This window comes from Podarcis melisellensis, assembly GCF_964234715.1.
Source record: "Podarcis melisellensis genome assembly, chromosome: 5".
In the NCBI taxonomy this organism is placed as follows: Eukaryota; Metazoa; Chordata; class Lepidosauria; order Squamata; family Lacertidae; genus Podarcis; species Podarcis melisellensis.
In genome coordinates, this window is record NC_138537.1 from 1,192,000 (window position 1) to 1,219,664 (window position 27,665).

The 27,665-nt window shown below is 48.0% G+C and overlaps 1 protein-coding gene across 3 annotated transcripts in view; it reads left to right on the plus strand.

Annotated features, from left to right (window-relative positions):
* Nucleotides 1–27,665, plus strand: part of FGF12 (fibroblast growth factor 12) — a 214,868-nt gene that overhangs the window by 141,840 nt on the left and 45,363 nt on the right. For all 3 annotated transcript variants that reach the window (XM_081911365.1, XM_081911367.1, XM_081911366.1), the window contains 2 exons: nt 12,940–13,050; nt 18,853–18,956. In XM_081911365.1, coding sequence (XP_081767491.1) covers nt 12,940–13,050; nt 18,853–18,956 — 215 coding nt within the window. The remainder of the gene's footprint in view (nt 1–12,939; nt 13,051–18,852; nt 18,957–27,665) is intronic.

The window sequence follows — 27,665 nt, forward strand, 5'->3', positions numbered from 1 at the left end:
TTTTGAACTGCTAGGTTGGCAGGGACTGAGCAACGGGAGCTCACCCCGTCGCGGGGATTCGAACCGCCGACCTTCTGATCGGCATGTCCTCAGCTCTGTGGTTTAACCCACAGCACCACCCGCATCCCTTTTGAGACTCCTTAGGGTAGTGATAAAGGAGGATATCAAGTCCAAACTTCATCTAGTCCAACTTCCTGCAGGAATCACAGCTATACCATGGAAGTACCTGGTTGGCTATTGTGGGAACAGGATCCTGGGCCAGAGGGGCCCCCATTGGCCTGATCCAGCAGGCTCTTCTTTTATGTTCGTATGTAGAAGCTGTTTTTAGTGGTGTCTCCTCTGCTGAGAGGACCCGTCAGCTCGGACTCCGATAACTCCGGTGCCAGAGGCTTTGCTTCTGCCAAAAGGGGCTTGAAAGCCTCTGTTTGTGTTGATTCAATGCTTCCTGCCTGGGATGTTGAGCTTGCCATTCTTCTTCCTCTGTGTTCAAGCTGGAGCTGCCAAGCGGGGGTGAGGGGCTGATTGATGAGTCAGCTGAGAAGCCTTCATCTCCCGAACACAGCCGCTGCCATTCAAACGCCCCAGAGTAAACAGCTAGTAATTTGATTAAATTAACTCCAAAGCGTTTGCCTTGTGGAACGTTCCAGAGCTTGTGAGGCTTCCCGACAGAGGGTGCAGTGGCTAAGGCACCCCTCCCCAAAGAAGGGGGGCAGCGGTGAAGCATATGCCAGTGTTGCCCAAGGTGGGCGCGCCCCCGAGGAGGGAGGGCTGCGAATGGTGCCCTCCGTGTGCCACAGTTCAGGGTAGGAGAGGGGCAGGGCAGCTGCTGTTCATTCTTCCCCTGCTCTCTGCTACCAGGTCAGACATGACCCAATGATGGAGGTTCTGCAGCTGGACGCGAGGCGCCAACGCCATGGGCCCAGGGGTTAACCCAAGCAACACGGTCCAGGTTCGGTCCCGAATCCAAGGATTCCACGAGGAGTCAGTCCGGCAGGGCCAAGGCAGGAAACCAGGCAAGGTCAGGCACAGGGTAACAGGCAGGTTCCAGCAAGTAGCAATGTTGGTCCCGCAACCTGGGATAGGGTCCGACAGCCTTTTATCTTTGATGGGGTAACGGCCAGTCCTGATCCCCCGGCGACTTGCCTCCCTGTTTCGCCCGAAGGCAAGCACTCCTTCTGCGAATACTCAGGTCTCTCCTTCTCTCAGATCTGAGTCTCTGCAGCTCAGGAGACGTTGATGGGTGACTAGACCCAGGGGCCGCCTCAGCCTCCCCTGACCCAACTGGTAGTGGAGCAGCTGCAAGTGATGGTCCAGCTGGAGGCAATGAGGTCATCCCCACATCTGGAGCCAGGACAGGCTCAGGCCCCTGACTCGGCCCAGCTGGTGCTTGTTGCAGGGGAACCTGTGCAGACTGGGACTCTTCTGGATCAGGCCCCAGGCTTGGTTCAGATGATGCCTGAGGCAGAGGATCCGGTGTGGACTGAGACTCCTCCAGTTCTGAGTCCGAGCCCAAGTCCCAGGCCATCACAATTGCTGCTGACCCTCCTGCTCTCTGCCACTGGGTCAAAGCTGACCCAGCAATGGAGCTGCTGCAGCCGGGTGCGCTCGCCACGGCTGACTGAGGAGAGCTGCTCTCTACTGCCAGGTCATAAGAGCAGCTGCTGCCAGGCGTGAGGTGTGCCACGGCCGAGGAAGGTGGGCAGCAGCGCTGCCGTCCCCTTGCTTGCTCTTTGCCCCAGGTTCAGGACAGAGCTGCGCCAGGCCCAAGCGCTCCAGCCAAGGCACAGCACCTTCTGGCACAGAGCCAGGCTCCAATGAAGGAGTCCGCGGTTTGCGCCCAGACGCATTTCGTTGCATTTCTTGGCTGAACTAAAAAGTTTCAGTACGTGTTATGTTGACTTGCTGAGGTTCATTCATTGTCAGACCAAGTTTTAAAACTCATTTTAAATAATATTTTGTCAAGAAAAGTGTCATGAACCCCAATTTTTAAATTTTATTTTAAAAACAAATATTTATGCCGTTTTTCACCCCCCTCAGTGATGACACCCGGGGAGGCCCACACACGCACCGCACCTCCCTTCCTATGACGCAGGGGGTGGGGCAGTCCAGCAGCAGACTCATCTCCATTTTGTCAACCTGTCAATCACAGTCGGAGGTCTCCGCTGGTCCAGAACTCCAAATCAGCAGAATTCCCTAAATAACAACAACAACAACAATATACCCTGCTCTTCCTGGTTTAAATACCGGGCTCAGGGCAGCTAACAGAAAATGTAAAACATTAAAATGCGACTTAAAAACAGCATAGAATACAATTCAAAAATTCAGGGGTCATTTTTTTGGGTGGGGGGACACAAAACCCAGTCAGTAGACATCGAATGATCACCAGGGCTAACTGGCCAAGCTGGTCCTACTAGGGCCAGCAAGGAGGTATGTGAATAAGAATTTAAATGTGGGGTCCTGGAAAGGGTCCAAGAGCAAAGGGGCACTCAATAAGCTGAGATTCTTGCAGTGCAGGGGGTTGGACTAGATGATCCTTGGCGCCCCTTCCAACTTTCCAATTCCATGATTCATTGGAGGTTTTTAAAGGGATGTTGGATGGCCATCTGTCAAGGATTCTTGAGCTGCGATTCCTGCATTGCAGGGGACTTGGCCAGGTTCCCGTGGAGGGGGGTGTCCCAATTCTGCAATTCTATCATTTGAAGTACCAATGGAGGCTTGCTCCCAAGTAATCCTTTGTGTGAGAGTTGAGGGGTTTCAGGTGTCCCCGATTACACTTTGTGTTGGTGTCTTTGGGATGAAGGTCATTGAAGGCCAGTAGCGTTTTCTGGGACAATAAAATGCATTTGCTTAGTATCACACACACAACACATGACAAGCGCATGGGATGGAAGGGCTCACATTATCACCACCCCAAGGGTTCTGCTCCCTCATTTTTTTTCTAGCACAAGTGTTGCAGGAAATTATGTACCGGTTGGGGGGGGGGGTTGCCCCTCCAGCAGATATCCTGCACATGCAGCCCAGTACCAAGATCAGCACAATCACTTTTGTGACTTTTGTGATTTGTCCCCACAAAACACTTCGTCACAGTTTCCTCCTATCTATTCAAAGGGCCTCTGCTGCACAATACCAAATGATAAATGTACAGTATCTATGTACTGGCTCACAGGGAAAACTTCAGAAATCCATCTAAACATGTGAGCTCAGCTACTCAGCAGCCCATCTGCCTGAGTGATAATTCCTGGCATCCTGATACCTGAGTGCCAGACAGGTAGCCATTCCAGAAATAACAAACCCAGATGAAGACAAAAGGGTGAGATGAACTTGGCTGGGAAACAGGGAAATGTAGAGATCTCTTTTGTTACACTGGATGGGTGTTTGGTGGAGGGCAAGGGGAACCATGGGACAGGGTCCAGGATGCTCAGATTACTGCCACCAGACCTCCCCTTTCATGATGTAACCATGATGTATTAGTGATGTAGTTTGGGGCGGGGTGTAACATGGGGATTAGCAGCTAATAAATGTTTTGGGGCTCTTTTGTTCGGGGCTTCCATCTTGCTTCGTCTTGCAGTGAGTTGGAGTCCTGTCGTGACAGTTTCAATAAAGACCAAGCCTACTGGCTGCTGTTTTGCTCCAGTTTTGCTCCAGAAGCAGACACGGAGCAATGGATCCAAACTACAAGAAAGAAGATTCCACCTCAACATTAGGAAGAACTTCCTGACAGTAAGAGCTGTTTGACAGTGGAATTTGCTGCCCAGGAGTGTGGTGGAGTCTCCTTCTTTGGAGGTCTTTAAGCAGAGGCTTGGCAACCATATGTCAGGAGTGCTCTGATGGTGTTTCCTGCTTGGCAGGGGGTTGGACTCGATGGCCCTTGTGGTCTCTTCCAACGCTAGGATTCTATGATCCTATGAGTTTTCCTGGTTAGTGTCCTTGCTTTTTTGTCCAAGGGAGCCCTCAGATATCTCCGTTAACAGGAGGAATGAACCCCACGTTCCACCCCATCTATGCATTTGGATTCTCACAGAGAGCGAGTCAGTTGTGTCCATTTTCCAAGACTGCTAGATTTCTTTCTCTCCTCGCTCTGCCCTGCAATGGATATTATTTCTTCTGGTCAGGGCCTGGGGAGACAAGTCCCTTTCCAAACACCTTCCAATAGCTGGGTCTCCGGCTATTAGTTGCCAGGGCAATAGATTCCTCTGGCAACTCTTCTATTTATGTTATTTATTTCATAAAATTCATATGCCAATTGATTCTTTTAAAAAAAACACACTCAAAGCTGTTTACACAAAAGATAAAGCAACAACATTTTCAACAAGAAAAGATAACGGTAAGAATCTAAAGAATTGAAAGTTAAAATGACAGTACTGTAGACTGAAAACAGATTAAAATTCACACCAACTTTCTAAACATCTTCTCTAAACAAGGATGTTTTTAGCAGGCACTGGAAAGAGTGCAGTTAAGGTTCCTGCCTAGTGTCAAGTGGCAGGGAGTTCCACCACACTAAAAAAAATCGAGTTCATACGAATGCAGTTGTGAAGAATATTCTTACGTTACGAATGGTCCTTTAAGAACGAGAGCTTGGAATAGGTCAATATCTATGTGGATCTGGATCAAGGCACTTTCCTTCTTTAATTCTTATATTCAAAATTAAAACAAAACATATTATCCAGAAACATATCATCCTTATTTCCCCCCATTTTTCCTCCCTCCCCCTCCCTCCCCCCACAGAACCCACCCCCAACTTCCATCCGTTCCAGTCTTTGATTTCTCTAAAAATGCTGTTTTCTGCATGTTACACAATTGTATAGATCCTCAAATAATTTAGCTGATTATTATCAATAAAAAGCTTGTGAATGTTTATTCAAAACCAGCCAATGAGTCCAGTTCGCTTTGTTGCGTCTTCAGATACTTTGTAAAGGGTTCCCATTCATCTTTAAAGTCACAGTTATTCTTGTCCGGTAGCTTGTATGTCAGTTTTGCCAGTTCTGCACAGTCCATCAATTTTTCTTGCCACGATTCTTTAGTTGGGGTTTCTTCAGCCTTCCATCCTTGTGCTATTAGAACTCTCGTGGCCGTTTTCACATACATGAAGATGTTTTTCAGCTTTTATGGCAGGTCTTTCTCTACAATCCCCAACAAAAATGCCTCAGGTTTTTTAACAAATGTTAAATGGAACATTTTCTTCAATTCGTTGTATATCATTTCCCATTTTTTAAAAAATTACTTTACACTCCTACCACATATGATAATATGTTCCCTCCTTTTCCTTACACTTCCAACATATATTTGAACTAGTTTTGTACATTTTCCCTTACTGCACTGGTGTTGTGTACCATCTGTACATCATCTTCACATAATTCTCCTTCAATAGGGAACAATCTGTAAATTTTAAATCAGTTTTCCATAATTTTCCCCAATCTTCCATCATAATGTTGTGACCTACATCTTGTGCCCATTTAATCATAACTGATTTCACCTCTTCATCTTTCGTCTCCCATTCTAATAATATGCTGTATGCGGCTTTCAGTAATTTCACTTTCCCTTCGATCACTTCCATTTGAAACCTAGATCTAGTATAACTAAATCCTTTCTTGCTGTCTTCCTTATGTGTTTCATATAGTTGTCGATAATGCAACCAACTCTGAAAGTGGTCTTTGATCTCATCATAATCTCTTAATTTCCATTTTCCATCATGTTCCTTTATATCTCTGAGTTTTTAACACTGTGAGTCGTGAGCAAAATCCCACCAATTTCAATGGTGCTTACCCCCAAAGCGGGGGTGGGGTGGGGGCGCCGTTTGCAGCCTTGGTTCTCTGCTGAGCTTGTAGTGCGACCATGACAAGGGAAGCGCCGACTGCAGAATGAAGCAAACACGACAGGTTTTGATGTGCCAAAGGCATCGGAGGCCTTTGCGATCCCTCTCCACAGAGATGCCTCCAGTTAACCGTTACCTAATAACATCCATCTTGGCCCAGGAAGGAAAAGCTCTGCACAATGTTATCGCATTTAATCCGTTTCGCAGTCCTGTTCCGCGCGGCAGTTACTGGCAGAGATGCCACCGGCAATCTGTGCAAGTCGGTAAATAAATGATGTGGGATGAAGCCTCTGGTGAGCCAGCGGAGGAGAACACAGGGAGCCTGCTCTAGAGAGAGAGAGAGAGAGAGAGAGAGAGAGAGAGAGAGAGAGAGAGCCTGAGACAGCGTCAGGGCCTAGGTGGAGAAGGTCAGGTCAGGAGCAGGAGGTCTTTGGCTGTCCCATGGGAGGTGGAGCAAGTTTGCTTTTTGCTGCCCCAGAACCAATGGATTCAAGTGGCAAGCAAGGAGATTCCCATTAAACATTGGGAAGAACTTTTTTTTTAGTTTTTTTAATTCAAAATTAAAACAAGACACATTATCCTAAAACATATCATCCTTGTTTCCCCTCTATTTTTCCTCCCTCCTCCCTCCCACACAAAACCCACCCGCCCCCCGACTTCCCTCAGTTCCTGTCTTGGGTTTCTCTAAAAATGCTGTTTTCTGCATGTTACAAAGTTGTATAGATCCTCAAACTATTTAGCTGATTATTATCAATAAAAAGTCTGTGAATGTTTATTCAAAACCAGCCAAGGAGTCCAGTTCGCTTTGTTGCACCTTCAGATACTTTGTAAAGGGTTCCCATTCATCCTTAAAGTCACGGTTATCCTTGTCCCGTAGCTTATATGTCAATTTTGCCAGTTCTGCATAGTCCATCAACTTTTCTTGCCATGAGTCTTTAGTTGGAGTTTCTTCAGTCTTCCATCTGAGTTTAGTTGGAGTTTCTTCAGTCTTCTACCAGAACTCTCGCGGCCGTTGTCGCATACATGAACACTAGGAAGAACTTTCTGGCAGTAAGAGCCTTTCAGCCGTGGAACGGTCTCCCTCGGAAGGTGGTGGACTCCTCTTCATGGGAGATCTTTAAGCAGAGAATGGATGGGATTCTTCAGCTGAGATTCCTACATTGCACGGGGCTGGACTAGGTGGTCCCTGAGGTCCCTTCCAACTCTACAATTCTGTGATTCTGTGTTCTCCTGATGTGCTCTTTTGCCATATACAGTGATACCTCGGGTTACAGACACTTCAGGTTACAGACGCTTCAAGTTACAGTCTCTACTAACCCAGAAATAGTACCTCGGGTTAAGAACTTTGCTTCAGGATGAGAACAGAAATCGTGCTCTGGTGGCACAGCAGCAGCGGGAGGCCCCATTGGCTAAAGTGGTACCTCAGGTTAAGAACAGTTTCAGGTTTAGAATGGACCTCCAGAACGAATTAAGTTCTTAACCTGAGGTACCACTGTAAGCATGCCTCCTAGCCATCTTCTGCAGCATTTTTCTCTATCCAAGCTTCTCCATAGCTTTTGAATCTTTCCTAGAGTTGACTGCTTCAGTGTGTGTGTGTGTGTGTGTGTGTGTGTGTGAGAGAGAGAGAGAGAGAGAGAGAGAGAGAGAGAGAGAGAGAGAGAGAGAGAGAGAGATATGAGTGTTTCCTCTTCTGTTTCATCTAGAACAGCAGGGGTTAAACATATGCTAGTACTTGGAATACTGTGTACAGTTCTGGTCACCTCTCAAAAAGGATAATGTAGAATTACAAAAGGTTCAGAAAATGACAGCCTTAATGAACAAGGGGACTCTTTTAGGAGGAAAGGTTGCAATGCTAGCGGCTTTTTACTTTAGAGAAAAGGCAAGCAAGGGGTGTCATGATAGAATTTTATAAAATCAGGAAGAGGACAGAGAAAAGTTTGCCTCCAAATGTGGACATCCAAGAAGCTGAATGTTGGAAGATTCAGCACTAATAATAATAATAATAATAATAATAATAAAAATAATAATAATTTGTTATTTATACCCCGCCCACCTGGCTGGGTTTCCCCAACCACCCTGGGCAACATACAGCATATGTAAAAACATAATAAAAACATCGAACATTAAAAACTTCCCAATACAGGGCAGCCTTCAGATGTCTTCTAAAAGTTGTGTAATTTATTATCTCCTTGACATCTGATGGGAAGGTGTTCCACAGGGTGGGCGCCACCACCGAGAAGGCCCTCTGCCTGGTTCCCTGTAACCTCACTTCTCACAGGGAGGGAACCTCCAGAAGGCCCCCTTCGTGACCCCCTGGACGAGAGCATGCCAGGCACTCCTGTCTTCCACTGCCTCCCACAGTTTGGTCAGACTCATGCTGGTATCTTCGAGAACACTGTCCAACCATCTCCTCCTCTGTCGTCCCCTTCTCCTTGTGCCCTCCATCTTTCCCAACATCAGGGTCTTTTCCAGGGAGTCTTCTCTTCTCATGAGGTGGCCAAAGTCTTGGAGCCTCAGCTTCAGGATCTGTCCTTCCAGTGAGCACTCAGGGCTGATTTCCTTCAGAATGGAGAGGTTGGATCTTCTTGCAGTCCATGGGACTCTCAAGAGTCTCCTCCAGCACCAGAATTCAAAAGCATCAATTCTTTGGCTATCAGCCTTCTTTATGGTCCAGCTCTCACTTCCATACATCACTGCTGGGAAAGCCATAGCTTGTAGTAGTCCAAGTAGTCCAAGTTAAAATAAAGTCCTTCTTCACTCCCTCAGGAGGCAGTGATGACTACCAACTTGGATGGCTTTCATAGAGGATTGGACAAATCCATGGCTATTGACAGCAAGCGATGGCTACCAGCCACAATGGCTGTGTTCGGCTTCCACTGCTGGAGCCTGCAGTGCTTCCAAATGCCAGTTTCTGGAGACCTTAAGAGAGGGGAGAACTTCATGTGTGGAAAAACCTGCTTGCAGGTTCCCCACAATAAGCACCTTGGATGGGACATCCCATTTGGTTTCACTGCAAAACTTCTGGGGCTGGTGGGAATTGTCTTCCAACATATTTTGAGGTTCCCCAGGTCTGAGAAGGCCACTGCAGAGTGTCCCTTCTTCACACTGCTCTGGATTTGCAAGGCAAGTCTAGCCCAGAGCAAGCGAGGGAGCGTTTCAGATTCTGGAGAGGATTTGTTCCTTTGGCACACAATGTGTTATACACAGAGCCTGTTTCACCGCTTGCAGTGACAATGACTCAGTGTGTAGCCAGGGACTTGGCCAGACACCAGGGGATTCTCTCAGACCCACTGCCTGCATTGGGTTCAGGTTCTGTGCCAGCTCTGCTGTCGCCCTGGCCAATATTGAGGTTGCTTGCCACAAGCTTCCCGTGCACAGCTGCAGGTTAGACCAGGAAATTAAGTGGGGCTGGTGGGTCTTCTATGCCAGGCACGTCAACTCCCAAGAGACTGCAATCTACTCACAGTATAAAAAGACTCATTGGCAGGAGTTGTTGAGCCATTCCATGATCTACCTGGGACACCCCTGCAATCGACCAGTAGATCACGATGTTAACGGAGGAATCTGAGGACTCCCTTGGGCAAAAACAAAGACACCAACCGGGATAACTTGGAGCAAAACAGCAGCCTGTAGGCTTGGCCTTTATTGGAAACTGTTGCGACAGGATTCCCACCCACAACAAGATGAAGCAAAATGGAAGCCCAGAACAAAAGAAGACCCCAACTTTTATTAGTTACTAATCCCCCAAACTACACCCCTAAGACTACATCACAACTACATCACAAAAAGGAGGGGTTGAGGGAGGAGTTGTGGTGGTAACCTGAGTGTCCTGTCACCTGGCTGGTTCCCCCTTTCCCCTTCCCCATGAGTACTTTCCAGGTGACAGAGGGGAGTTTGCAGTTTCCTGCCCCCAGAGGGAAGATCTGATTATTGTCCTTTGTTCCAGTCCATGTTGAATCCACTCCCATATGCAAGTCCTTTGTGACCTTAATGGTCTTCTGTCTAGGACCATCAGGGTTGGCATAGCAACTGGGCAGGGCTCCTGTGTATGTGTTGGTATGCTCAAGGGATTATGGCTGCCCTGTATCCCCATTTTGTAGTCCTTCCTTCATGGAGTGAAATAAAAGTGGTGCAGATCCGATGTATGGTTGATTTTCTATGAATTTATAACAGAAGCATAGCGTGTGTGAGTGTGTGAGTGTACAAACTGAATGATTGGGGGTGGGGGGTTCCTGCGACAACGATCTACCTGTTGGAAATGCCTGATCTATGCTATGAACATAAGAGGAGCCTGCTAGATGAGGTCAATGGCCCATCTAGTTAGTTCACATCTTGTTCTCGTAGTGGCCAACAAACCAGATTTCAGTGGGAAACCCGCAAGCAGGATTCAAGCACCAGAGCTCTCTCTACTCCTGTGGCTTCCAGCAGCTGATAGTAGTGTTGTTGTTGTTGTTTAGTCATTTAGTCCTGTCCGCCTCTTTGTGACCTCCTGGACCAGAGCACACCAGGCCCTCCTGTCTTCCACTGCCTCCCTCAGTTTGGCCAAACTCATGCTGATAGCTTCAAGAACACTGTCCCACCATCTCATCCTCTCTCGTCCCCTTCTCCTTGTGCCCTCCATCTTTCCCAACATCAGGGTCTTTTTCTCTTCTCATGAGGTGGCCAAAGTCTTGGAGCCTCAGCTTCAGGATCTGTCCTTCCAGTGAGCACTCAGGGCTGATTTCCTTCAGAATGGAGAGGTTTGATCTTCTTGCAGTCCGTGGGACTCTCCAGAGTCTCCTCTAGCACCAGAATTCAAAAGCATCCATTCTTTGGCGATCAGCCTTCTTGATGGTCCAGCTCTCACTTCCATACATCACTACTGGGAAAACCATGGCTTTAACTATGCAGACCTTTGTCGGCAAGGTGATGTCTCTGCTTTTTAAGATGCTGTCTAGTTTCTTTTTATACCAACAAACAAAGTACAGTAATATTCAACAGTCATTTACCCACATTCTTTCCCAACACTCTGCTGAGCATTGACTTCCCTCCCTCCCTCCAACAGGTTTTCTTGCTTCAGTCACCTTTCCACGGTTTCTTATTATATCCAGTCAGTCTACATCGTAAGATTTATTTCACTCCTGCCAGAGTCTTCAAATTTCTACAGTTATATAATCAATAAACTTACTCCAATCTCTTTGGAATTTTGTTTCCTCCTGATTTTGGATTCTACAGGTCAGTTTTGCTAGTTCCACCTAATCCACCATCTTCGTCTGTCGCTCCTCTATTGTTGGTAATTCCGGTACTTTCCATTTTTGGGCTAACCAAGTTCTGGCAGCAGTCATAGCATACATAAATAACCTTTGATCTGCTTTTTCTATTTCCTCTCCCATGAAGCCTAGCAAGAAAGCTTCTGGCTTTTTCGGGAAAGTGTAGTTGAATATCTTTTCCAATTCGTTATAAATCCGTTCCCAAAACGGTTTCATTTTCTCACATGTCCACCACATGTGATAAAAATCTCCATCTTTATCTTTACATTTCCAACATGTCTTACTACTCATCCTATACATTCTTGCCAATTTAACAGGTGCCAAATACCAGCGATACACATTTTCATTATATTCTCTCTTAAGGTGGTACATGCTGTAAATTTTATACTCTCATTCCACAGTTTTACCCAAGCATCATACTCAATGTTATGCCCAAAATCCATTGCCCATTTTATCATCTCCTCCTTTGTCTGTTTTGTATACCATTCTAATAAGAAATTGCACATTTTAGACAATAATTTGTTCCTGCCTTCTAGTAATTCGATTTGGAATTTAGATTTTTTTATCATTAAATCCTACTCTCTTGTCACATCTAAACACATCATTCACTTGATGGTATGGCAGCCATCCTATGGGGCAATCATCCCTGACCACTGGTCCTGTTAGCTAAGGATGATGGGAGTTGGAGTCCCAAAACATCTGGAGGGCTGGGTTTGGGGCAGCCTGGTCTAGACAGTGGGAGCAGAGTCTTCTCCCCTCTGTGTGGCCTTATCCAGTCTCTCCTGGGTCCTTGGTCACACTGGGATGTGACAGAATGTTGAGGTCCAGGGTTCAGCAAACTTTTTCAGCCGTGGGCCGGTCCACTGTCCCTCAGACGTTGTGGGGGACCGGACGATATTTTGGAAGCAAACAGAAATTTTAAAAAATGAACACATTCCTATGCCCCACAAATAACCCAGAGATGCATTTTAAATAAAAGGGCACATTCTACGCATGTAAAAACACGCTGAATCCTGGACCATCCGTGGGCTGGATTTAGAAGGCGATTGGGCCGGATCCATCCCCTGGGCCTTAGGTTGCCCACCCATGGTTGAGGAGCTTCCTCCTCGTTTGGGCTGGTGCTTCCCCCACTGGGTAGGGGGGATTACTCAGGGGGTGCTAAGAGGCAAGGGGGCAGCAATGGGGAGCTGGAGGTATAAATGCCTATCAGACTTTGACATCCAGCATTGCTGGATCAACTCCATCCATTTTGTGGCATTAATTAAGCTAAATCGTTTTACAGTGGTACCTCGGGTTAAGAATTTAATTTGTTCTGGAGGTCCGTTCTTAACCTGAAACTGTTCTTAACCTGAAGCACCACTTTAGCTAATGGGGCCTCCTGCTGCCGCCGCGCCGCCAGAGCACGATTACTGTTCTTATCCTGAAGCAAAGTTCTTAACCTGAAGCACTATTTCTGGGTTAGCGGAGTCTGTAACCTGAAGCGTATGTAACCTGAAGCGTATGTAACCTGAGGTACCAGTGTAAGTGGATTCTGGATAAATGTGCAGTTCGTTGTTGCTGTTTTGAATTTCATTGGGTTATAATCGTATAACCTTTTGAAGCAGAGGTTGGCTGGCCATCTGTTGGGGGTTCTTTCGCTGTGGCTTTACAGGGGGTTGGGCTAGATGGCCGCTTGGGGTCCCTTCCAACACTACAGTTCTGTGGTTTTATGATTCCTTAATGAGTCAGGCCAGCCACTGGCTCGGAATAATGTCGGTGTTTTTTAATCGGTTTGGGATGAATTTATGGAACCAAGGGAGACGGTGGCCTGAATATTTGGGAGCTGGACAAACGCCTGGGTTAACACCCCCCCCTCTTTGTCTCCCTTCCTCCTTGCAGAACCCCAGCTGAAAGGAATTGTGACAAGGTTATTCAGCCAGCAGGAATTCTTCCTGCAGATGCACCCAGATGGGACGATTGATGGGACGAAGGACGAGAACAGTGACTACAGTGAGTCTCTCTCTCTCTCTCTCTCTTTCCTTTAGCTACCTGGTTATAAATCACACCCATTGCCTGGCCACCCTCACAAACAGGCACTTCACGGTGGTCCCCCCCCCCCCTTTTCAGGCAAAGTGTTAAATTACAGCTAAGGCAGCTGCTCCCTGCGCTGGGTCCCCTGTCAGCGCTTCCCCTTTAAATAAATCTCTCCTGCATTGCTATTCTCACTTCTTTCTTTCTTTCTTTTTTGCCCCTGACGCTGCAGCTGCTGTCTGGGGGTGGCGGGGAGAACAAAACTCTCGCTTCCCAAGGAGGGATGCCAAGGGAGGAAGCGCGAGAGATTTATTTGGATGGCAGATTGACTGGCTGGGGAGAGGAGGAGGAGGAGGAGGAGGGTGAGAGGAGGCAGGGTGCTGCTGCTCCTGTCTCTCTGCTAGGAGGTAGGAAGAATATTCTTGCAGCAACACCCCCAGGAAAAAAGAGACTTAGGCTTTGCTGGACCATAAAGAAGGCAGATCGCCGAAGAGTTGATGCTTTTGAATTCTGGTGCTGGAGGAGACTCTTGAGAGTCCCATGGACTGCAAGAAGATCAACCTCTCCATTCTGAAGGAAATCAGCCCTGAGGGCTCACTGGAAGGACAGATCCTGAAGCTGTGGCTCCAAGGTTTTGGCCACCTCATGAGAAGAGAAGACTCCCTGGAAAAGACCCTGATGTTGGGAAAGACGGAGGGTACAAGGAGAAGGAGACGACGGAGGACGAGATGGTTGGATAGTGTTCTTGAAGCTACAAACATGAGTCTGACCAAACTGCGGGAGGCAGTGGAAGACAGGAGTGCCTGGTGTGCTATGGTCCAGGGGGTCACGAAGAGGCAGACATGACTAAAGGACTAAACAACAACAACAACAAAACATGGAAATTGGGCAAAGAATGGGGTCGGAGAAGCTGTGAGATGCTCAGGAGTCCTTTGTCCTTCCAGCATCTGATAATGGAGTCCCGATCTGGGTCTGGGTCATTTCAAGGCTCAGATCGTCTCCAGAAATCCTTTTTAGTGTGCATTCATAAGAACATAGGCTGGCCTCAACCAGAGCCAGGGCTTTTTCGGCTGTGGCCCCGACTTGGTGGAATGCTCTGTCCCAAGAGACTAGAGCCCTGCGGGACTTGACATCTTTCTGCAGGGCCTGCAAGATGGAGCTGTTCCACCAGGCCTTTGGCCGAGGCACAGCCTGACCCTCTCCTTCGGTAATCCTCAAAGAACTCTAGCCCAATGGTTGCCATTAATCTGATTTTGAATTGATTTTAAAATGAATTGATTTTAGAATGCTGTGTTACTTTTATTGTTGTTAGCCGCTCTGAGCCCGGCTTTGGCTGGGGAGGTCGGGATATTATTATTATTATTATTATTATTATTATTATTATTATTATTATTAACATAAGGAGACATAAGGAGACATTAACATAAGGCCAACCAAATATCCATTATGGGAAAGCCATAGGTGGGATCCGAGCACAGGAGAAATCTCCTCTCCTCCTGTTTCAAGCAAGAAGCACTCAAAAATACTTCTGCCTCCAAATGAGGAGGAAGAGAATGTCCAGTCTCTTTGGGTTTGATATCCCCCTTTATCACTCCCCTAAGGAGTCTCAAAGCGGCTCATAATCTCCTTTCCCTTCCTCCCCCACAAGAAACACTCTGTGAGGTGAGGGAGGCTGAGAGACTTCAGAGAAGTGTGACTGGCCCAAGGTCACCCAGCAGCTGAAGGTGGAGGAGCAGGGAAGCGAACCCAGTTCACCAGATTACGAGTCCACCGCTCTTAACCACTACACCACACTGGCTCTCTTTTAAAGCCAGCCAAGCTGTTGGCCATCACTGCCTCCTGTGGGAGGGAGTTCCACAGATTAACCATGTGCTGCAATGAAGAAGGACTTTCTTTTCCTGTCCTAAATCTTCCAGCCTTCAGCTTCATTGAATGTCCAAGAGTTCTAGGGCAATGAGAGGGGAAGAAAAGCATTTTTCCCCCTATCTGCTTTCTGCATAGGCTTCTATCACAGCTCCTCTTCTCTAAACTAGGAAGTCCCCCAGCTCCAATCTTTCATTTTAAGGGAGTCTCTTCAGCCCCAGAAATCCTGGATGGCAGGAGGGGGGAATCTGCAGGCAAGCCCACATCAGAGAACCAACCCTACAGACCTCTTACAGATCAAGCTTTCGAAGTGTCCTGCAGGCAACCTGCTCTAGCAGAAGCATGTTCTGGAAAACCTCCTTGAGCCTTGAGCTTGTCTTACATCTCCACGAACAGGCAGCTAGCCCTCCCCAGCCATGCCCCAAACTAGGCTTTTGCCAAATTATCTCCCATCATTTAAACGCAGAAACAACCTAGTTGCATTTTTTAATGTATTTTTTTTTTGTAGAGGGGAATGCATTAATTCATGTTGAGGGACCCCCTGGGCAAGCCGGTGCTTTCACTGGAGGAGTCTCTAGAGCAAGGCAAGGCTGACTCCTTGCGTGGGCTACACTCCCCCCCCCCATCTCTGTGAATAACACTTGGATCGCGTCTTAACATGATGGAGCCAGAGTGCGTCTTCAAGACCTCTGAACACCTTCACCAGCCTAGTGCCCTTCAGATGTTGCGGTGAAGGCTGGCTGAAGCACGTCTTGTCGGAGAATCTGTTGGAAATTATGGAACAAAAACTGAAATGTGTGGGAAGGCTGTGCTTGCAAGAGAACCATGTAAGCAGGAGGAGCTGGTGGAGGAGGAAGAAGGCTGAATGGTTGCCATTTGCTTAAAGTCTAAATGCTGCTGTGTCTTGCATCCACCGTGGCACTTTCCTCTCTGCCCCAAGCAGGTTCAGTGGTCCTGTTGTCTAGGCTCTGGTAACCTCAAGGATAGATTACTGCCATGCATTATATGTAGGGCTGCCTCTGAAGACGGCTTGGAAACCTCAGCTAGTGCAGAATTCAGCAACCAGGTTGCACACTGGAGCAAGTCAGTTTGCGCCTATTACATCATAGAATCATAGAATTGGAAGAGACCCCAAGGGCCATCGTGTCCAACCCCCTGCCAAGCAGGAAACACCATCAGAGCACTCCTGACATATGGTTGTCAAGCCTCTGCTTAAAGACCTCCAAAGAAGGAGACGCCATCACACTCCTTGGCAGCAAATTCCACTGTCGAACAGCTCTTACTGTCAGGAAGTTCTTCCTAATGTTGAGGTGGAATCTTCTTTCTTGTAGTTTGGATCCATTGCTCCGTGTCTGCTTCTCTGGAGCAGCAGAAAACAACCTTTCTCCCTCCTCTATGTGACATCCTTTTATATATTTGAACATGGCTATCATATCACCCCTTAACCTCCTCTTCTCCAGGCTAAACATGCCCAGCTCCCTTAGCCGTTCCTCATAAGGCATCGTTTCCAGGCCTTTGACCATTTTTGTTGCCCTCCTCTGGACACGTTCCAGTTTGTCAGTGTCCTTCTTGAACTGTGGTGCCCAGAACTGGACACAGTACTCCAGGTCTGATCCTGGTCTGACTGCACTGACTTCAAATTAGTTTCCGGGCCCAATTTGAAATGCTGGTTTTGAAGTGCTATAAAATCTTAAATGGCTCAGGACCACAATACCTCAAGCACCACCCCTCCCCATATGAACCTACCCTGAGATCATCTTCTGATGCCCTTCTTTGTGTACCCCTTCCTTGAGAGGTTCAGAGGGCAGCAACACGAGAACAGGGCCTTCTCTGCAGTGGCACCCCTTCTGTGGAATGCTCTCCCCAGGGAAGTTCGCCTGGTGCCTTCATCACACACCTTTAGGCACTAGGCAAACCATTCCTTTTTAACAAGGCCTTTGATTTACCTTCCTGACATCCAACGCCCCTTTAGAAAGTGGGGTTTTTTGGGGGGTTGTTGATTTTGGTTTGACTTTATATGTTGTGGTCTTATTGTGAACTGCCCTGAGACCTCCGGGCATGGGGTGGTGTGTAAGTTGTCTGAACGAATAAATAAAAGTTTCCAGGCCCTGATTTGGAAAGGGAGAAATAACATCGCTGGAGGGAACTTAGAAAGTTGATTCCACAGTGAGGTTCTCCTTGTTGATCTTGAGGAGGGTTACCCTTCCTCTTCCCTGTCGTCTCTGAGACAGCCCTTCACCGCAAGACAAATGGATTGCAGAGAATGAGTGATGGCAGCCATTTACCTTCATTATCCGTAGTGATGTGCTCCATTTTTTCCCAGTCAAAAGTGCTTATAAATAGACTTGTTAATTGCAGGGTTTCAACGCACTGATGTGGCACCAAAGGTTTAGAAATAGTTTTCTGCCTCGACTGGCAGAGCTAGATAGGAAGGTCGCCCATCTCTCCCAGAGGAGACAGAGATGAGACTCACCAGTTTCAGTTTACATATTTAAATTGGAGATTCCCCCACCCCTCGCATTTTGAATTCTTCAGTTGTCCATGGTCCATTCTCCAGAGGCAGCTTAAGCTGGTTTTTGGGGGTGGGGGCAGTGGGATTCCCTAGGGGCAAGGGAGGATAGACCACTTATAAAGGCCATCTCCAGCTCCTCAAAGGATTCCATCAATGGTGTCTCTGAAAATTTTTACACATCACTTGGGAAGACAGGTGAACTAATTTCAGTGTTCTGGAAGGAGCAAAGATCACCAGAGTTGAAGCAATGATTCTTCAATGTCAACTTCGTTGGACTGGTCATGTGCAGTTGCCTGATGATCGTCTTGCAAAGCAACTACTCTATTCCGAACTTAAAAATGGAAAGCGTAATGCTGGTCGTCAACAAAAGAGGTTCAAAGACTGTCTCAAGGCAAATCTTTAAAAATGTAATATAAACACAACTGGGAAACACTGGCCTGCAAGCGCTCCAGTTGGAGAACAGCCTTGACCAAAGGTGCCATGGGCTTTGAAGACACTCGAACTCAGGACACAAGGGAGAAACATGCTAAGAGGAAGGCACGCTTGGCATGACCAACTCCCGCCTGGAAACCCATCTCCCCACTGTGGAAGGACGTGTGGATCCAGAATTGGCCTCCACAGTCACTTACAGATTCATTGTTTATGGAAGACGATCTAACTTCTGTTTCAGTGTATCTGAAGAAGTGTGCATGCACACGAAAGCTCATACCAAGAACTAACTTAGTTGGTCTTTAAGGTGCTACTGGAAGGAATTTTTTTTTTTTGTTTTGACTATGGCAGACCAACACGGCTACCTATCTGTAACTGGATCTTACTTGGCTATGAGGGATGGCCAAAGAAGGAGGAGGAGATATAGATGCCTACCAGACTTTGAAAAGCTTACTCTGGTTCATCAGTTTTGTTGACTAAATTAAACTAAATAGTTTCAACTGGATTTTGAATAAAGGTGCAATTCATTGTTACTGTTTTGAATTTTAGGGTGTTATTATCTTCCTTAGTGGGTCATGCAGGTTGCTTTTCTGAATAATGTTTTTTGTAGGGTAGAGGGCCCTGGGGGAGAGTTGATGGAATCTGGGGGGGGGGGGCAGTGGCCCCCAAAAGTACCATGGATTTAAAACAATGACAATGCATATATTTAAAAATCAGTACAAATCCAAGGCAGAAACCAATTGGGATAAAGATTGCATTTCTTTCTTTATTTCATAAAAGTTATATACTTGTTCAAAGTCCAGCAAAAGTCCAAAACATCTGGAGGGCTCCAGGTTGACAGAGGCTGATAGGGAGGTGGGCGCAGGGAGCCTGCGATGTCTTGGATTGGAGCGCTGGACTCAATGGCTTTCTCCTTTGTCTTGCTCCTCCTAGCAATTTAAGCTAATTTCCCCTCTCTCTCCACTTCTCTCCTCCAGCTCTCTTCAATCTAATCCCCGTGGGTCTTCGTGTGGTGGCGATTCAGGGGGTGAAAGCTGGCCTTTACGTGGCCATGAACGCCGAGGGCTATCTCTACAGCTCAGTAAGTTCACAGCGTGGCTTTGACCTTGTTTTTGGGGCTGGTGGGATCGGACCAGGGTGTTTTTGTTGAGCATTCGTGGGCAGGGGCAGGGCCGGATTGAGGTTTGATGAGGCCCTCAGCTCCTGAAGGTAATGGGGCCCTTTCTATGTCCAGCTGTCCTTTGTCAACAACAAATTGTCGCTGTTTTTGTGTTGAATATATTCTATATCGTAATTGATGGACCTAATAGGTATCTCAAGCCATTTGCACATGCAGAATGTAGGCACCCTATATATATAGAAAGGTGCAAACCAGGGATATTTGAGGGAGCAGGCGAGCAGACAGAGCCCATGACTTACATCATAGGAGCCTACAGAACACAAAACACTGTTGCTGCATGAAGGTTTTATTTTATTTTAATCTTATATTTTGGAAATGTACATCCAGGTTTTTTTTGCCTTTAACTTTTCTTAGGGGGCCCAAGAGAGTGGGACCCTAAGCTATAGCTTGTTTAGATTATATGTAAATCTGGCACTGGGCAGGACAAAGGCAGACACAATATTTTCAATACAGAAGATTATTTCCCCTTCTGTGGTGTGAACGTGGGCTTCACCTAGGCTCTCTGCCTTAAAAAGAAATTAAACAAGCTCATATATGTTAAATACATACTATATACTGTATCGCAAAGCTGCTTGGGGTAGGGGGAAGGTGTGTCGGTGATGGCACAGGTGCTGGCCAGGGCTGCCTTTCCCTGGGTCTTCTTGCTGAAAACATGTAGAGTGGTTTGCAGAGGAGGCCAGTTGGTTAGGACAAAGGGGGTGCTGCCCCACCGACCTTGGCCTCCCCTTGTCATGCCAGCATCTGCCTGCCCTCTTCCCTACAACCAATCCGGGGGGGGCCAGGGGAGCGCTGCCTTCCTGTATCCTCTTCCTTGGTCTCAGTGTTGACCTTGAATAACTCAGTAGGGTTCTCAGCCCCCCAGATCTGAGCTGGTGTCCCGGTTTTCCTGGTAGATGGAGGGCTTGAATAATGATGGTCGTTATGATTATTACCATGTATGGAGTTTGCAAGCTTCAGCTCAACAGGAGCTGGCTGCAAATTCTAGCAAAGACACTCCCCTCTCCCAATTAACCTCCGTCTCCAGATCAAATTATAGCATAGACACTTGGGGGGGTGGGTGCGTTTGCTGTTCCTCTGCTTTGCTGTCCCATTTAACCTCCATCTGCAGAGCCCACCCCGTGACCTCATCACCGCCCACCCCCATGACATCATCGGGGGTTCCCCCTAGGTTTCAGATTTGGGCCCTGAAATTTCTGGGTCTTTCTCGTTCTTGACCTGGTAACCTAAAAACATTGGAATTATTGGGCTCTGTCCACATGGGCACCAAGCTCTGCTGAGTGTTTTTCCCTAGCTGCCCCTGGCAGAGAAGAAGGTGACACTTTTCCACCTGACCTAAGCATGAAAGGGAAGGCAGAGGCAATGTTGTATATGAGATAAAGAGCTGAGAGTTGAGCAAAAGGTCCTGCCAACCTTATGTCACAGCTCCAGGGGAACCCTGGCAGAAGCCACCTGGCACTTGCCCAGACCTCGTTCCCTGGGCTTGAACCCCAAGGCCTGGCCCGACTCTTGCAGAAGATGACGTCTCAGTGACAGATCATGGTCCCGGGATGCATTTGTGGCCGGGCCGTATTCTGCATGCAGAGGAGCCACCTTGAATTAGCATATAGATTGATTATAATCCGGAGGAGTTCTGTACAGGGATCAGAGCAATTGGAGCTGGCCCTTTCCAGAAAGCAATAGGAAGTGGGCCCCTCAGGTGGGGGTTCTGCAAGTGCCGCTCAATGTGGGAGGTGGGCTTGGAGCAGGAAGGGTCCCCCCTTCAGTTCAGTAGTGCGAGCACAGAAAAAGCAAAATCCCCACTGAAAGGAGATCTGTTTTTAATGAGTGCCAAGGGTGTGTTTGTCGACTCTTTCATCTCGCTCTGCCCTGCACCGAAAGCGACTTGTGAACATTTATTGTGCAAACCAGTGGGTTCCAAAGTGGGTGGGATTCTTAGTGGGATGCTAAGAGAGCTGCAGGGAGTCGCTGGGGTGCAAATGACTCTCAGACTTTGAAAAGCTGGCATCGCCAGGCCAGACCAAGTTCACCAGCCCTTGGTTTAATAGTTTTAGCAGGCTTTGAATAAACATGTAATTAACTGTTCCTGTTCTGAATTCTTGGTGTTCTGTTCTTCTTTAGTGGGCCACACAGACCACGGTTCTGAATGATGCTTTTTATAGGGTAGTGGGCATTGGGGGCGGGGGATGAGTTGATGGAACCAAGAGGGCGGGAATCTACTTGGCATAAATCTTATTTTTGCAGCGTGTGATGCATCCAGCATGGGGTTCTCTGTGTCTGGATGGACTGATGGAAGAAGGATTTGTCTTGTGGCCAAAGTTTACCCAGATCCGATGCTCATTGTGGGGAAGGAGGTGGGATGGCAAGGGGCAGGCGTTGCAAGGTAGGAAATTGGAGCGCGGAAAGGCTTTAAATCTTCCTATTTGACGGATTCCAGCGCAATTGCTTTTTAAAATGGCGTGGAAGGGCAGAGAGAGGTTAACTGCCAGGGGACTCATTTAAAATAAATAATTGATCCTTGCTGATTTATTAAATAGGACCGGTAGTTTGCTAGCGGTGTGTTCATGCTTGACTTTATTCCGCTTGATTGCTGCCTCATTAAAAGCTGTCATTAAGGTGTGCCTTTCGTCCTGTCCTGCATTTGAGGTGCAAAATGCAGCTGGGAAAGATCCTGGCTCCATCGTTTTGCATTGTGGGGCATCCAGCACCATGCATGGGCACAGTCCCCTGGCATACACTTACTTAACTGCCCATTCTGCTGGATGTAAGTAAGCCTTATACATAGAAAGGCCTTAGGCTGCCCACCCATGTCTTAAATCTTCTCTGAGGCACCTAAGAAGTGGCCCATCAGGTCCTTCATCCTGTTCCCACAGTGGCCAACCAGATGCCTCTTTTGGAAAACCACCAAGCAGGATTTGAGAAGCAGAACCTTCTCCTTTCCTGTGGTTTCCAGCAGCTGGTATTCAGGAGCATTGCTCCCTCCCACTGGGGAGGGCAGAACAGAGCCATCCTGGCCGGGAGCCACTGATCGTTCTCTCTACCCCCTCCATGGATTTGTCCAATTGTCTTTGAAAGCCACCCAACATGGTGGACCTCACTGCCTCTTGTGGGAGCCAGTTGCATAACTCAGGACGTTCTCTTCTCCAGATGAAACATATGTGGCTCTTTCAACCCCTCCCTGTGGTTTTCAGACCCCCTCCCTGTCCCAACTGCCTTCCCTTGTTCATCCTCCAGTTTCTCCTTACTACAGAGTGTGGCGATCACACAGGGTCCCCAGACGTTTAACGGTCTATTGATCCTGTGCCACCACTGTGCTCGCTTTCCCGCTGCCACCAACCAGTTACTCTCTGGTAAAACACTGAGTCCAGTCAGTTGTTAAGAGTGAACCAAAAAACCCAAGTTTATTTTACAAACATTAACAATTTTATGGTGTCTCAGATAATATTCCTGTCAGTATCTTAACTTTCTAATACCTTCTGATTATCTTCCTAATACCTTCTGATTATCTCAACTGTTTGACTGATGCCTCTTAACAAATTCTCTCCCTCTCTCACACCAGACTAGCCCAACCCACAGACTTATCTTCTCTGTCTCTCCTAACTCCAGACTGTCTCCTCAGCGACCCTAACTCTATAAAAACCTCTGTGCTTAAACTCATACACCCTTAACTCTGCCCCCTGGGTTCCCATTAGTTAGTCATTTTACAATTAGTTAACCCCTTCCCTATGAACCCAGTATGATGTCACACACATAGGAGGGCAAATGCCACACAGAGGTTTTCAAGTTGGGGGAAACACAGCTCCCTTGACCAAATACCTTCTTTCTGTGGCATCCTGTGGGGCACAGGAGCCCAGTTATGCCACCCCTTGCCTGCAAAGCTGGAAGCCCCTCACCTTTTTCAAACACCCTCCCTTGTGGAGAGTTCCTTCAGCCTCCTCTCCTCTCCTTGGGAATCCTCTGGGCAGCCGCTGCTGCCGCCTCTGGTCTCTGAGCTGCCCCACAGAGAGGTGCCTCTTCACACTGCCCCACAGGGGCCTTGGAAGCACCCCCTGGCCAGCCCCAAAGGCACCATTCGCCTGCAGAGCTTGTAGCCATGGCTGCTGCAACAAACAGTTGTGCAAGCCAGTGGCGTAGCGTGGGTTGTCAGCACCCAGGGCAAGTAATTTGTGCCCCCTAACCCATGGATTTGCGCCCCCTAACCCTAACCCCCAGATGTTGCGCCCGGTGCGGCCGGCCCCCCCTGCACCCCCCACGCTACGCCACTGGTGTAAGCCTTTGGGAGGCAGAGATACAAGAGGGCATCAGAGGAGGGGGGGGAGCAAAGAGGGGCCACCAGTCAAGGCACCCCAGGGTACCACGGCACACTGGTTGGAAACCACTGCCTTCCTATATGGGGTGTAGAGCTGGGTGCAGGAGCCTTTTCCGGGATTTAGGTCTCCTCCGCCCCCCTCCTTTCAAAATCCGGATCTGCTTTGCCGCTGACAAGGAAGTCCCTCGCTGCTTAACTCTGGCTCTTCATTCCCTTTGAGTAGGCCAGGGATAATTAAATTATTTACTGGAAGTGGTTTGGAAAGCAAAGAGTGCAGTCTTCAATATTTAAAATCTCATCTCCTTGCAGCGGGGAAGGGAGTCTGCGCAGCTGATAGTTTGGGATGCAGGAGATACAGCTTCGTTTGGCACATCAAAGCTGATTGCTAATAAAGGCAAGGAATCATTATGCAAAAGTTGTTGAGGGTTTTTATATGTATTTTTAAAAAACTCTAAACCAGGGGTAGGCAACCTAAGGCCCGGGGGCCGGATCCGGCCCAATCACCTTCTCAATCTGGCCCATGAATTGTCTGGGAATCAGCGTGATTTGACATGAGCAGAATGTGTCCTTTTATTTAAAATGCATCTCTGGGTTATTTGTGGGGCACAGGAATTCGTTCATTTTCCCCAAAAAAATATAGTCCGGCCCCCCACAAGGTCTGAGGGACAGTGGACTGGCTCACAGCTGAAAAAGGTTGCTGCCCCCTGTTCTAAACAGTGTTCTCTTCCCCCCCCCCCCAATAAAACAGCTCATGTCCCTTTAGGATCATTTTAATTTCCTGTCTCAGCTTGGCCTCTTTATTCTGCTCCATCACTTTGCAGGATAATAAGCAGCCAGGAGTGGCCCCCTCCCCGTGTCTTGGCGGAGGACGTCCCCCTCTCCCAGCTGTGTTGGAATTAAATCATTGCTGCCTCTCCACCTGGTACAATTTCATCTCTGTTGGTTCAAGGTCCTTGCTTGGAATTGGGCAGGAGATGTAATGTTAGCAAGCTTGGTGAGCTCCTGGGGCTTAGCACTGGCAGGGTGCTATATCATAGGATTGTCATGTGGGGAAGGGACCCCCAAAGGCCATCCAGTCCAACCCCCTGCAATGCAGGAATCACAGCTAAAGCATTCCTGAAAGGTGGCCACCCAACCTCTACTGAAAATCTTCCAAGGAGGGAGAGGCCACCACCTTGTGAGGGAATCTGTCCCACTGCTGAAGAATCTCCATTCTTGTAACTTGAAGCCTTTGGTTTGGGTCCTGCATTCCAGAGCACCAGAAAACTAGCTTGCCTTGAATGGAGAGGTTTGATCTTCTTGCAGTCCCTGGGACTCTCCAGAGTCTCCTCCAGCACCAGAATTCAAAAGCATCAATTCTTCGGTGATCAGCCTTCTTGATGGTCCAGCTCTCACTTCCATACATCACTACTGGGAAAACCAGAGCTTTAACTATACGGACCTTAGACCCTAGTAGGGATGTGTATCTGTGTTTGCACTGAAAAAAAATACATCCAGCCTGTTCACTGGGGCTTCAATATGCAACATGATGCAGATTCGGATTGGCACTGAAGAACTGCAGATGGCTCTTCCCTTTTTCCTTTTTTCCTTGATGCCCAGAGAGCCTTCGGGGTTTGGAATTGAAGTGGCCTTCTCCAGTCAGGTGCCCTCCAGATATTTGGGACTGCATCTTCAATCATCCGCAGCCAACGCCACTGTTGCCGACTGGGGCAGATGGGAACCTTAGTCCGAAACATCTGCAAGGCACCAGGCTAGGGGAGGCTGGATTAGTGCCAGGGAGATCTAGACGTAGCTGGAGATGTAGCTGGAAGATGCGGAGCCACTGTAACAGATGCTCCGCTCTGAGCAAGTGGGTAATTGCTGAATCCTGTTCTTGGCAGGGACGCCAGCAAGATAAATTGGGTAGAAAGCAAAGCCATAGATTCCTTCTTCCCACCTCAGGCCTGCCCATATTATGGGGAATTGACATGTCTCTGGTGTCCTAGAACTCTGGGATTCCCATTACGAGGTGGTTGAGGCTCGCTGCTGAAATTGCGGCGCTTGCAAGCCGGCACGTCCTTTTGCACAGAAGCCCTGAACGATCCTGGGGCGCTCGATTTCCCACTCTAGTGAGTGACATGACACCAATTATTATTTGCAGTGATTTTGAAGCTGGACCCAGTATCACAGTTTTATCAACGTCTCCTTTTATCAGAGGACAAATTGTGTTCCGAACTCAAGAGAATCTCCATTCAGACATCTGCATGTCATAGTATTGCTGTGGGATTATTATTATTTGGGGGGGTCAGTCTGGATGAAGCCCTGAGTCCCTTCCCATTCTTGGGGTGCTGCACCCAGTGAGGGTTAGACTCTAACAAAGGGTTTGATGGCTGAACTAGTCAGAACCCCTTTGGCCTGATCCAGCAAAGCCTTCCTATGTCTGAGGCCTCTTTATTGAAGGTTTGGGGTGGCAGTGTCGACAATGATCACAGATGAGAGTCTCTTGGAATGGTAACAAAGGCTCTTTTCCTCCCCTCCTGTTTACTTGGCAGGGAATAAATCTGTTTCAGAATGTTAATTGCCGCAGTGATTGTCTGTGTCGAGGGCATAAAACTCAGCAGCCTGCCAGCTATGGCATTTCCCTGTGCAATTCAGGATCTGCAGTATATTCCGAGAGGGATTTGAGAGGCAGAATGATATGCGGTAATTGTACCATGTCTGTAAACACCGACTTTGCAATGGGAGATGTTTTTCTTCTTCTTTCCTTAAAGCACATGGCTGATATATGACTGGCCATTGCAAAGTGTGATGCTTCAGGGAAGTTTTGGAAAGCAGGGAGACCCGGGACAAGCTGCGTGACAAGCGAACCAGGGCAGCTCTGGAGGGTCACAATATTGTGGGAGGAAATCAAATGCATCCGGCCCAATTGTTCAGATTTTTTTTTTTTCAAAATATCATCCGGCCCCCTGCTGAAAAAGTTTGCTGACCCTTGCTGTAGATGGAGAGAGAGAGAGAGAGAGAGAGAGAATGGTGTAATGGTTAGAGTACTGGACTAGGATTTGGGGGAGACCAGGGTTCAGCTCCCTCCACTGGGTGACTTGGGTGGCCATTCACTGCCTCTCTCAGCCTACCTCACAGGGTTGTTGTTGAGGGGGCCAAAAGAGGAGGGGGAGAACCATGAACAGGCCACCTTGAGCTCCTCAGTGGGGGGAAATGGTGGGGTATAAAGGTAAAGGGACCCCTGACCATTAGGTCCAGTCATGACCGACTCTGGGGTTGCGGCACTCATCTCGCTTTACTGGCCGAGGAAGCCGGCGTACAGCTTCCGGGTCATGTGGCCAGCATGATGGAGCCGCTTCTGGCGAACCAGAGCAGCGCACGGAAACGCCGTTTCCCTTCCCGCCGGAGCGGTACCTATTTATCTACTTGCACTTTGACGTGCTTTCGAACTGCTAGGTTGGCAGGAGCAGGGACCGAGCAACGGGAGCTCACCCCGTCATTGCAGGGATTCGAACCGCTGACTTTCTGATCGGCAAGTCCTAGGCTCTGTGGTTTAACCCACAGCGCCACCCGCGTCCCATGGTGGGATATAAATAGCAGTAAATAACAGCAACTACTCAGGTTTATCCTTTATTCATTTGATTGATTTATACCCCGCCTTTCATCTAAGGAGGTCAAGGTGGTGGGCCTGGCCCCCCCCCCGTTTTTATCCTCATGACAACCCTGTTAGGTAGGTCAGGCTGAGGGTTCGAGTGACGGGCTGAAGTGGATTAACGTGCTCCATCTCCCGAAGCGTAACGGAGCCTCTGTTACAAATCAGAACGGCCCTGTGATCTGTGGGTGAAAGGCGGCATGTGAATTTACTAAAGAAGAAAAATTGCTCAGCTCAGCCAAGAGTGGAGACAGTCTTGAGCACAGTGGAATGGACTCCACTGGGAATTCTTCAGCTGAGATCCTGGCATTTCAGGGGGTTGGGCTAGATGACCCTTGAGGGTCCCTTTGAACTCTACAGTTCCACGATTCACCACCTAAGCTTTGCAAAGCAAGTGAAGATTTACACCCAATACAGTGGTAACTCGGGTTGCATATGCTTCAGATTACATACGCTTCAGGTTACAGACTCCACTAACCCAGAAATATTACCTTGACTTAAGAACTTTGCTTCAGGATGAGAACAGAAATTGCACGGCGGCGGCAGCAGGAGGCCCCATTAGCTAAGTGGTGCTTCAGGTTAAGAACAGTTTCAGGTTAAGAATCGACCTCCAGAACGAATTAAGTACCATATTTTTTGCTCTATAAGACTCACTTTTTCCCTCCTAAAAAGT